General features: G+C 37.7%; 1 protein-coding gene across 1 annotated transcript; it reads right to left on the reverse strand.

Annotated features, from left to right (window-relative positions):
- Window positions 1-12,037: 12,037 nt before the first annotated feature.
- On the reverse strand, window positions 12,038-12,508 carry LOC122609092. The gene has a single exon (XM_043782153.1). The coding sequence runs from the start codon at window positions 12,506-12,508 to the stop codon at window positions 12,038-12,040; it is 471 nt and encodes a 156-aa protein (XP_043638088.1).
- Between the last annotated feature and the right edge of the window lie 380 nt (window positions 12,509-12,888).

Raw genomic sequence — 12,888 nt, forward strand, 5'->3', positions numbered from 1 at the left:
ACATTGTCAAATTTGATCTTCCCATTGATGACATTCCTAATTCCAGAAATATTGCCACCCTTGGGACCAGCAAAACTTACATAAGAACCTTTAACAGGTGTGAATTCAGTTAACAATCTCTTATCTCCTGTCATATGTCTTGAACATCAACTATCAACAAACCACATTCCTGTAGCTTTCCTTAGTGGTTCCGGTTGTTCAATGACTTCCAAGTGTGCCATGAGCCCTGTCTCAGCAACACAGTCACTAGCTCTTACTGGTTTTGATGTTTTCGGTTCTTCTTCTGCCTTCTGATGAAAGCTATCAAGATCATCTGTACTGGCATACAATGTATAGTTTAATGAATTATTAACAAGATCTTTCATCCCTTCATCATAGTCTTGAATTTCTGCCATGAATGCATGATTCTGATCATCGGCACTAGTCAAACCCAATTATATGTACCATCAGATTGAACCACCAATGCTCTTGAGTTATCAACCTTTCAGAGCTTCGGTTCCCAGTATTAGCATATGGACGTCCAGAATTCTGACTAGCAATGAAACCTCCCTAATTGAAGTTCTGACGACCTGTAGGTGAATTGTTGTCCTGTCTTGGCCTCTGACACTCACGAGCAAAATGTCCAAAGCCATCACAGTTGAAACATTTCACCTTGGTTTTATCAAACCCTACTTTGCCGTCAAGCATCTTCCTTCCAGTTCTATCAGTGAAACGCTGAACTCTCAATGTTAACATAGCCAATTGCCAGTTCAGGTCCATTTCTTCCAGATCATATGGATCAACTTGCTTGTAGTCCTCCCTAACCGGTTCAGGATCAGTCAGTTTTCCTCCAATTAGCTTTTCATGAGCCGACACAAAAGAAGCGAGCATGCCCAGATGTCCCTCAGCAGATCTTATGCTCATCGGCATACCTGTTAAACCCGAGCTTAGAGAACTACTATTCTGATTACCATTATGCACATCAATCGCTGATTCAGAAGAGCTTACATACAACAAGTGTTGATGCACGTTGATGTGACAACAGCAACTTAGATTTAATATGTTGTTTAGATTGAGACATTATGTTAATTTATGTCGTATCTATATATGTAATTGATAGATTATGGACTTTATGTTTTGGTAATGATCGATTACATGTTTTGGAGTTGTATATATATATGTGTGTTATGTATGATGTTTGTTGTGTGATATACAAGTACAAACATAATATGTGTTAGGATTCCTTAAGATGAAACACTTAGGAATATAACCAAGTATTACATCTAACGAAGATAAAGTATATCTTCGTTAGAGGCAAACGAAGATAAACTTCGTTTGGTACAAACGAAGATTAACTTCGTTAGATGGGCTGGCAGCTAAGTTCGTAAGAACAAAGCCCAGCAAGCCCAGTTCGACCTGAAACATATATATACGAACGAATACCCTGATATACATAGACGTTCGACATACAAGTACTCCAGAGACCTAAGTTCGTTCTATAGCTTATAGAAACGAAGATAGGACAATACGGCTGATTATTTATTTGATAATTAGCGATATACCAATTTACTAATCAAACTAGTTATCTCGTGAGGATTCCGCACTCACGACATAATCATAGACGATCTCGAGAGCGATCTATAGCTATCGAGGGACTCACAAGTGTTATCAGAGCCAATCGATTTCTTATCGAAGGTTCGAGATCGTTTTGTTTGATTCTTTTCTCTGAAAATCAACCTCCCGACACCCTTACTGTCGCTAACTTCGTTTTCTCAAACGAATTTAGCAAACGAAATTAACCTCATCTTCGTTTCGAGTTCTTCCAACATTTTTAGCTTTATTTTCGTTAAGTTCCTTCAAACGAATTTCAAGTTATCTTCGTTACTCTCACCTTACGGATTTTTGCTTTATCTTCGTTCTTTCCTTCAAACGAAGATAATTCTATCTTCGTTTTCTCCTGCAAACGAAGTTAATCCTATCTTCGTTTCTCTCATTCAAACGAATTTAAGATCTATCTTCGTTCAGTGCAAAAAATTCAGAAATGGCTTCCTCGTCAACCAACACCGCTGTTGCTCAATACCTGAATTCTCTTGTCTTTCATGATCATCTCGTTGGACGTACTAATTCTCCACCGAAGTTAGTTTCATTGGCTGACTTCTGGGCGTGGAGAGGTCGATTTGAAGATTATATTCAACGAGAAGATTTGAATATGTGGATTATGATCACTGAAGGATATGAATGGCCAACTCTTACTGTAAACGGTGTTACAACTAATTACAAAGTAGGAGAATTAAAAGGTTAAGAAAAATCCTTGTATGCTGTTGAAGTTAAGGCTCTTTCTACTCTTAGAATGTGCATTCCTCAAGAATTAGTGCACTTGTTTCCTAAACAGGAGTACAAGACTTCCAAGCAACTGTTCGATGCTATTGAAGCTCACTGTGAAGGTGATCCATTATTGAAGCAAAATCGAGTTAAGATGCTTAAGAAACAATTTGATTGCTTTAATGCTACCAAGAACGAACTAGTTGAGGATCTTATCTTGAGATTTCAACATCTTCTTGCTGAGTTAGCCTATTTTGATCTTAAGTATACTCCTACTGAGATAGTGGATAAATTCTTGGATGGTCTGCCGAAAGCTTATAAAGAATTTCGTCATGGATTGCAAGAAAGAGCTGATTATGCATCTCTTCGTATAGATGGTGTTATATCCACATTAAGAAACAGAGAAATGAAGGATAAGGCAAAGGATCTCCAAGACAACTTCACACAAGATCCATCTCTTTATCATGCCACTATGAAGAATCCTACAGCTGATATTAATGCATTCTTTTCTGGAGTTGGTTCTTCTGGCACGAAAGAAGGTCCTAATTGTATTATGGATGGAGATGATTCTGCAGGTTTCATGGCTTCTGATGCTGGTTTCAAGGCTCGAAAGACAAATGAGAATGCCAAGCCTGGAAATATGTCGTTTGGTAACATTTCATCTACTTCTGCTGGTTACAAGTCTATGCCTATGGATATGAAATCTGCTGAGGGAAGGATGAATGTCTTTGCTGCAATGTGTGCTGCACATGAAGCTTTTGTTGCTAGGAGGATCACGGATCCAGCACTCATTGATGAAGATTATGACCAAATAAATCCAGATGATGTTGAAGAAATGGTTCTGAAATGGAATTTGGCGATGATCACTAGGAGAGTGCAAAGGTTTATGCAGCGAACAGGTCGACAGCTTATTGGGGGTACTCAGGGCTTTGACAAGTCAAAGGTTAAGTGCTATAATTGCGATGGCTTTGGACATTTTGCCAAAGAATGTCAACGACCAAAGAGAGATGTCAACATTACCCCTACCCGTCAAGATAGAGGTGGTAATCGTCCTTTTAATCAGAATGCAAGTAGAGCTCTCTTGTTGACTGAAGATACTACTGGAAATAGCAATGACAAGGCTATCGTAGCTGCTCAACCTGATGGTTCTTATGTCTGGAATCTTCCACAGGATGAGACTAATAATGCTTTTTTGGCCGAAATAGTTGATGATATGGCTCAAATAGCAGATTCTGTTGAGGATTTCTTGGACACCTCAGTTTACCACAGTGATGAGCATCTGTATGAAATTGCTCAAAGCTCGAACTTGGAATCTTCTACTCAGGTATATGACACTGATTCTGAGTCGGATGAAGAGGTTGAGGTTGCTGATACGAAAGACTCTGGAGAGGTGAACGCTGCTGAGAACAAAGACGATTCTGCTACTGAAAAGGTTGAAAAGACGATTATAGATGGATTCCGCACATCTATGATTGTTAGATCTCGTGTTAATCGATCCGGGAACGTGCTGAAACACGTTTTCACAAGTGGTATCAGAGCTTTGGAGGATGATATTTCCTCAAACGAGATCTGAAAATTAGGTTTTTGATGAAGAATTCGACCAGATCTGCTAAATTCGTTCTAAGTTCATCTCACGAAGATAGGAAACGAATTTAACTTTAAATTCGTTCTAAGTTCATCTCACGAAGATAGGAAACGAATTTACCTTACGAAGTTAGTTGTTCTTACGAACTTAAGTCTTAACTTCGTACAGATGAGGTCTTCACCTTACGAACTTAACCCAAAATAGCCAAAAACACCTCACGAACTTAACCCTTTTCACCTGACGAACTTACACTTACGAACTTAGCATTTGGTTGCAAAGTAACTTTGTTCTTACGAAGTTAGATTGCACTTACGAAGTTAGTTGTTCTTACGAACTTAAACTTCGTTTCATGCAGATTTAGTTCTTACGAAGATAACATCTAAGTTCGTGCTGATGTCATCCAGAAGTTAGTTTAACTGAGAGTTGATGTCATCACGAAGATAGTCGTTCTAGCTGAGACAAGTTCGTATATGGTTCTTATCAGACGACGAAGATGTTCTCAAGCTACTTTAGAGGTTCAGTGTGTTTCAACATCAGAAGATCAATTACATGGAAGCACACAACAGGGTAGTTATTAAAAAAAAAAAAAAAAAAAAATTTTAATTTCTTGAGTAAAAAGGCGGGAAATCTTGAGTAAAATTTAATTTCTTCTATGGTCTTAGAATTGGATTTTTACGCGAGATTCAAAATTTGGTAATGGTCGAAAAATTTTGGTCCGTTTTCGCGCATATTTGGCACGGTTTCGGTACAAAAATTCGATAATCATCAAATTTTTCCTACCATCTTAGATTCAATAATTTACGTGAAAACCAATGTTTCACGTAAAGGTGTTTTTCCCAGAAAATTTGGAGGGAAAATGGTGTACCCTGTTATCGGCGAAGAGTTTGCAGTTGTTATATGCTCTAGGCCATTTGGAACCTCATACAGGATAGGAGATACCTAAGACAGGCTGAAGTTCAAGATTTTTGCAGAGAAATGGGGGGGGGGATAAAACTTTCAGTCCTCGGTATTTCTAAGCAAAAATATGAACTACTCGACATTCATTGAAGATCAAAGGTTATTCTGTTCATTCATTCAGTTTAACGGTTGATGGTGATTAAAGTATTATAATGTTCGAGTTTGAAGATCATCATGTTATTATTGGAGTATTATTAGAAGTTGATCTTTTTGATATAGCGGTTTGAACTGTTGAAGTGTTGCTGCAATGAAGTTGGTTACTTGTTGTTGAGTATTTGAAGATTGAATCTTATCTATATTCCAAGACATTAAGATGATATCAGGTGACTGAGAGGAGCAGTCACGAAGATAAAGATCTTTGTGTATGGCAGCGTATACAACTGAAGAGGATATCTGATTAGAAAGGCTTCGGGTGATTGGTAGAGTTGTGAAGATACAAGACAGAGTCAGACACTGCTAGTTGAGACAGGATTCATGATACTACAGTTTGTGATTCAAGCTACAGAGTTTCTTATTTTTGTGAGAGCTGATTGATTTGATGTTGATTGTTGGAAATTCAACTCCGCCATTACATGCCAATTAAGCAAGATGAGCAGAGTCTCCGGCAATAAATCCTAGGGTGGAAGATTGTTGATGTTTAATTTGGAGGTGCTACTACTGAGGGGGAGAACTACAGCGAGAAGTGTTGGGTTGGTTAGTTTTCATGAAGATATAGAGATTTTGCAGGTTGAAGATGAGATTGCAGTTTCAGAAGATCGAGTCTCAACATTGAAGATCCGATATCTCAAAGTTAAGGGGGAGGCTATTCATTTAGACTTTCTATAATTAATATCGGTTTGTGAAGAATTGATTGCACCGGCCAAGGGGGAGTTTGTTAGAGCACATAAAGTGCACAATCTGTTGTCCGATGCAATAATTCTAAAAGGCTAAGAACTATTAAGTTAATAAGGCCCAGTCTGTTTGTACAACCTATAAATATAAGTCTTAGGTCACGAATTTAGGTTGATGATTTAGTTGCAACATAAAGTCATTCACTAGGTTCTCGAGGTAGAGATCTATACCTCGAGATACCGCCCAAACTATCACGATTCGTCTCAATGATTGTAATCCGTAATCATTGTAGATGTTGTTCATACGGATTCATCTTGTAATCATATGATTAATGATAGTATTTTTGTGTTTATCTCCTGTTCTTATTATCTTCGTGTGTGTTTATCATGATAATCATTAATTAACCCTAAAGACGATTATAGATGGATTCCGCACATCTATGATTGTTAGATCTCGTGTTAATCGATACGTGAAGTTGTGTAGACTGTTCACAAAGAAGATTTTCTAATATGGACATTAATTTGTTTAGAGTTTAGAAAAAGATCTTTTCAAGTGTAATGTGAAATGTCAAAGTCATTTGAAATTTCATGATTTTCACTTGTCACCAAATTATTAATTGGTTTGTTTAAATTTGTGTGGTGACATTTTAGGGTTTGACAAGAAATGACTTCCCTTGATCTTTTGTTAGATTTTTAGTTATTTCATATTTGTTAACCCTGATTGAGTATGATTGTAACTTGAATTTTCTGCATTATACTATTTTGTTCTCAATGCGTTGATGAGTTCTGTGGTAAGTGTGCAGTGTTCAGGTTAGAAGATAACGTTGGAATGCTGACTTCTGTTACTGCATTGTTATTTACATGGATGATATCATTACGATAAGATCCTTGGTGTGTAGTGATAATATTTGTGATGCAGATTAGAGTATGTGAAGGATGAATACATGAACTGGTTTTGGAATAGTTATTTATTTATGATTCATGTATTTAATGAAAATAATCAAATTTCATATTAGTTTCCTTTGAATTTCATGCTGTGATTTATGACATACTTTTGGAAACTTTACTAAGTTCTTCAGTGAATTTTTGTTGGATAGTTCATTGTTTGTTAAGTTTTGTAGACGGCATTTAGTATGGGATTTAAGTGTTTCAAGATGGTTTGCTGTAATGCATATTATGATCCAAGGAAGTTCTCGGTGTCATCATCAAATTGGTAATGAGGTTCATGTTTAAATTGATTATTTTCAGGTTTGTTTATGGATAGCGTTTAAACCATATGTTTTTATTCAGGATTATAATGTTCAGTTATCTACTTACATTATGATTATGAATCTGGGTGCTAAGAACGTTTTAGTACAAGGCATGAACAGGTTGCTATCTAACGAGTTTTTGCTATGTACAGATTGTGATAAAGGGCTGTGTTTTGGAAGATTGCTTGGATGAAACTCTGAAATTTTTGCTGAACTACGGAATATTTTCAGATTTGTTCTTACGAAGATAACTGCTATCTTCGTTCGACACACCTTTGTTCAAACGAAGTTTATCTTCGTTTGGCTAACTTCGTTTGTGAAGTTATGCCCGATCCATAGTTGGCCCATTGTTAGTTTCATATATAAAGGGGTTTTTCTTCGTTATTTCGTTATCAAACGAAAAATACTCTTATTTTCGAGCAAAAACCCTAAAACACAAACTTTTTTTCTTTTTTCTCACTTTAATTCGTTTTCTTGATTCATTGTCCAAACTGAGATCTAAGTAAGTTTTTAATGTTCTTTTCATTCATGAATATGATTTAGGTTTCCATGTATCTTCGATTTGATTTGTGTTGATCATGTTTATATAAAATTCTTGTGATCATTCTTCTGGTTTGATCAAACGAATTTAGACTTGTGTGAACGAATTTAGACTTTAGTTCAAAACGAATTTAGATGTGTGCACATGGACTTAGATTTTGAATTGAACGAATTTACCTTGGGTAGACATGAAGTTACTTTTATGCCTTACGAACTTAGACCCAAGTTGATGAGGAACGAATTTAGCTTAACACCCTTAGGTTTATTCAAACGAACTTAGACTTCGTTTATAGGTTACGAACTTAGAAGATAAGTTTTGTAACTTACGAACTTGCATGTACAGTTTAGTCTTTACGAACTTAAACTTCGTTAGGTGTAAATTTAGATTTAATTCTTACGAACTTAAGATCTATTTTTGTTTAGTTATTGCTTACGAATTTAGCTTCTATCTTCGTTCTATCCACTTAACGAATTTATTGGTTATCTTCGTTCAGACTTGTTTTGCGAAATTCTGGACTAGGGTTTTCCATATTAGGGTTTTTCAACTTGGCAATTCATTTATCGTGATTATTTATAGTTGTTTCGATATTTTGGTTGGTTTTGCAGAAATGGCTCTCGCTCCACGTCAATTTGTGAAAAAGCACAATCTTGCACTGAACCTAGATCCAGATCAGCATAATTGTGAACATTTTCATGAAATGTTCAACTACATTGCTCGCTCACGATTATCCTTTGCTTTTTGTGATTCGCCGAGACTGATTAAGCTGTATATTGATTCTTTCTGGTCTACTGCTCATGAAGTTATGGTTGATGGCCAAAGTTTTGTACGCGCAACTGTTGAAGGCACAACATTTGATTTTAATGCTGAGTCGCTCCGCACTATTTTGCATCTAGGAGCAGAACCAGACGTAGCAGAAGAGGACGATGTTGAAATGACTTACGAGTTCGAACTCCTTCTTCGCTGCTTTCAGAGAATGGGGTTTGTTGGACAGGTCAAACTTCCTTTTGACAAGAGTGGTTTTCAGGGCAGATGGAGGTATCTGGCGTATGCATTGCTTGTCTGTTTGAGCAATCGCAAGGCTGGCTTTGATCAACTATCTGCACAGATTGCGTCGCAGATGGTTGCTTTGGTATATAATCGCCCTTATCCTTTCTCCCGATATTTTTATCAAGAGTTTGTTGATCAGATTAATGCTAGGGGGAGAAAGCGATTTCTTCTGTATCCTCGATTTGTGATGGCTATAGTTAGACATTTTTGTCCCGACTTAGAATATGACCAAGGTCCTCGCTACGTTCTTCATGCTTGGCCTTCGCGTCTTTTTGCTGATCTAGAGGCAAATACGGGTAATGTGGCTGGTCTCCATGATCCACCACTTTTTGGTCACCTGATTAATCCAAACTATCGATCTCGTCTTGAGAATGATATGTTTGTGGATGATGTTGATGACGATTCTGAGTCTGGTGATTCTGAAAGTTCGGATGATTCTGTTGATGGTTCTGCTGATGACTCCGGGGATGAGTCTGCTGGTTTGGATGTTGGAAATGATGGAGATGATGTTGCTAGTTCCGACGGTTCTGCTGCTACAACTGCGACAGACACAGATGATTCTACTGCTGCTGAACGTCGAACTAAGATGATACATGATATTGCGGCTGCTTCTGAAAGCGATCATTCGCATCAGTCGTTTGATCAAGCGGGTGTTTTGTTTCATAGAGAACGCAGAAGCAAAGCTTGTCACGCAACTCCAGCAATTTCAGATTCTGCTAACTCAATTTCTGCTGCTGAGATTGATCCCGATGTTGCAGCTCAGCATGATTCTGAATTGCGAGAGATCTTTGAAGATATGGAAGACCCTGTGAACAGAGCAAGTTCGGTTAGTCCGGTGAAGAGGCAAGGGAGTATTGATCTTCAATATACCAGAATTAAGCGTAGACGTGTTGTTGAAGCTTCTTCTGTCGCATTGCCTGCTCTTCCAGGCCCGACTGCTGCTGTTGCTCCTGTTCTTGGATGTCGTGTTGATCTTTTGGAGACCAGAGTTCGCACTTTGGAGTCAGATTTCACTGCTACTCGCGCTGCCTTAACATTTTTGATCAACTGGGTCAAGAATCAAGGGGGAGAAGTTCCTGAAGAAGTTTGCAGATTGTCAGCGGTTCAACCACGACGTCAGAATGACGATGATGATGCTGATAATGCTGCTGAAAGGAATGTTTCTCGCCCAGTTGAAGATAGAAGAAAGGGTGCAGCGATCGAGGGGGAGACAGGAGGTGATACTTCTCAAACTTCTCAGCAAGGTGCTTCTGGTTCTGGTGCTGGTCCTTCTGGTGCTCCTCGTGATTCAGGTTTCTAATTTTGTCTATGATAAAGATTGATAGATAGAATGTATACTTGATTGTGTGTAATAAGTTATGACATTTTATGTAATGAAATGTAATTTATCTTATTTTAATACAAGTACATTTCATCTTTATTATAATTATTATGTTTATTCTTTTATTCTGGTGTTCATTTTGTGTAAATTTAAATAGATGATCCAGATTATACAGATTTATTCTTTGATGGTGATGAGCTCGAGGAAGGCGAATTTGTCCCTGAACCAAATCTAGATATATTCAAGAAGCCTTATGGGTTTGATGAAGTGTGGGACTCAATTCCTGAAGATCCGATGATTGAAGAAAATAGAGTGTTGGATCAGCAGAGATCAGATGTTAGAGAAAGAATGCTTCAAGTCCCATTCAGCAGCCTAACTCAAATTCTACATTTTGTTGTGTATGCTAAGAATGGTGATGTGTCGATTCCATCTGAATATGAGATTAATGTGACAAGATCATTCAATTCAAATGATTTTCCAGTTCCTCTCAGAGATGATGATTCATTACATATTGTTAATCGACGTGTTCCCGAGAAAAGAGTAAATGATTGGATAGTACATAGGGAAACGTGGAAACCGAATTTGTATTGGACTCATATCTCAGATAAAGATGCTGCAAAGTACAAGACAATCATCTGGAGTTGGTTTTATGATGATGAATTGAAGTTGTTTGTGCTTAAAAGACCAGAAGGTTGTCAGTACTTAGCATGGTGTGAGAGACATTTCAGAAGTTTGTGTGAAGAAGATTTACATGAGCTTGGAAATAACTGGATTATCAATCCAAGTGATGATGGCTTAGCTGACGTTGTTGGTAAGAATCTTAGAAAAGATTTTTGGTTAAGGAAGAACATGAAAGATTCTGATAAACCACAATTTAAGATTGAGCCAAGATCGAAGAAAAGAGTGGTTAAGCCAGATAAAACAGTTGAGTTTGTTCAACATGATATTAAATGTATGATCAAGGTTCCTGCCAAGAAATGGGCACAAGATGTCTTGGACAAGATGGATAATTGGGAAATTGATCGAAATTCTGGTGAAGCCAAAATGTATGCAGATTCAAAGAAGCAGATTTTGTTGAGAAGAGTTTATGATCCGATGCAGCTGGTGAACTTCTCAAGAAATGATCTGAGGAAGTTATACGATACGGAGTGCTCGTTTTTGCCATTTTGGAAGCATGAAGAAAGTAGATATCGTAAGATACTTCAGCTCTGCTTACATGAAGATATTCATGCAAATAGCAAAAGATTGTTGTTTGATGAATGATCAGATTTTGAAGACTAAGAAATCGAAGGTGCTGCTGTCAAGGGGGAGTTTGTTGATGCACGTTGATGTGACAACAGCAACTTAGATTTAATATGTTGTTTAGATTGAGACATTATGTTAATTTATGTCGTATCTATATATGTAATTGATAGATTATGGACTTTATGTTTTGGTAATGATCGATTACATGTTTTGGAGTTGTATATATATATGTGTTATGTATGATGTTTGTTGTGTGATATACAAGTACAAACATAATATGTGTTAGGATTCCTTAAGATGAAACACTTAGGAATATAACCAAGTATTACATCTAACGAAGATAAAGTATATCTTCGTTAGAGGCAAACGAAGATAAACTTCGTTTGGTACAAACGAAGATTAACTTCGTTAGATGGGCTGGCAGCTAAGTTCGTAAGAACAAAGCCCAGCAAGCCCAGTTCGACCTGAAACATATATATACGAACGAATACCCTGATATACATAGACGTTCGACATACAAGTACTCCAGAGACCTAAGTTCGTTCTATAGCTTATAGAAACGAAGATAGGACAATACGGCTGATTATTTATTTGATAATTAGCGATATACCAATTTACTAATCAAACTAGTTATCTCGTGAGGATTCCGCACTCACGACATAATCATAGACGATCTCGAGAGCGATCTATAGCTATCGAGGGACTCACAACAAGTTGTTGTCAAAATCCATTGTCCTCTTCATCTTCTCATCATTTCCACTATAGAAGGCAGTAATCCCTCCACTTGAAGATCTTGAGGAAGGAATGCTTGCCTTGCTATGACAAAGTTCAGGACGCTGAACAAAATCATTGCTGCCTGCTTCCTTTGATTTCCTTTTCATATCTTGGCTTCTCAGCTTTCGAATTATCTGTTCCAGAGTCCATGTACTGAATTCAGGATTTTGTTGGATAATTTCGAATTCAGGATGTGATGAATCCTTCCCATTTGATAGGAAGTGACTCCAACAACTTCTCGATCATGTCTTCTGGATCCGGATTATACCCAAAGTAGGCAAGCTCAATCAGCCGATGACTGTAACGAACCAACGTCTCATCTAGAGTTTCATCTTTGAAGCTAGTGAACACATAATACTGCTTCTTTAACAAATCTTTCCTGCTCTTCTTGAGATCGGCGTCACCTTCACAATGCTCTTTGAGTGCATCCCATAAGCCTTTTGTTGTATCATACTTTTCAAACAGATGCAGAAGTTCCCCTTGGAAAGCCATTCGGAGCGAACCCAATGCCTTGCTTTCAGCTTCATAATCTTTTTTCTTATCGAAATCCATTTGCTCATATGTAGCCAGCCTAGCACTGCCCGAACTTGATGTATTACCTGTTACTTTTGGAGGAGTATAACCGTTTGTAATGCCTATCCACATCCTTACATCCATCAGTCTATAGTATGACTCGAATCTGCCCTTCTAATTGAAGTATCTGTCAAGGCTTATCAACTTTGGTGGTGAGTTGGCCTTTTCGCTTTCATGGTCCATCAAAATCATTTGATTCAGCAAAGCCTGGTAGTTTGCGGGTAACTAAGACGTCATTTTCCTAGAGCTCGTAAAGTTTACAAACTGCTTAATAAAAGCGAGGTCGTAAAGTTCACGGGGTCCAAGAATACGAGGTCGCAATTAGTACTCGAGGTCGTAATTGAACTGGTGAGGTCGTAATTGAGCTCACGAGGTCGCAATTGAACTGGCGAGGTCGTAATTAGATATCCAAATCGAAAATACGAGTTGGACAAGGTAATACGAGCTCGCGAGGTCGCAAACGA

This window comes from Erigeron canadensis, chromosome 7, assembly GCF_010389155.1.
Source record: "Erigeron canadensis isolate Cc75 chromosome 7, C_canadensis_v1, whole genome shotgun sequence".
Classification (NCBI taxonomy): Eukaryota; Viridiplantae; Streptophyta; class Magnoliopsida; order Asterales; family Asteraceae; genus Erigeron; species Erigeron canadensis.

Excerpts from the sequence above, each read along its gene's own strand:
- LOC122609092 (XM_043782153.1), bottom strand. The coding sequence starts at position 12,508 with ATGGATGTAAGGATGTGGATAGGCATTACAAACGGTTATACTCCTCCA.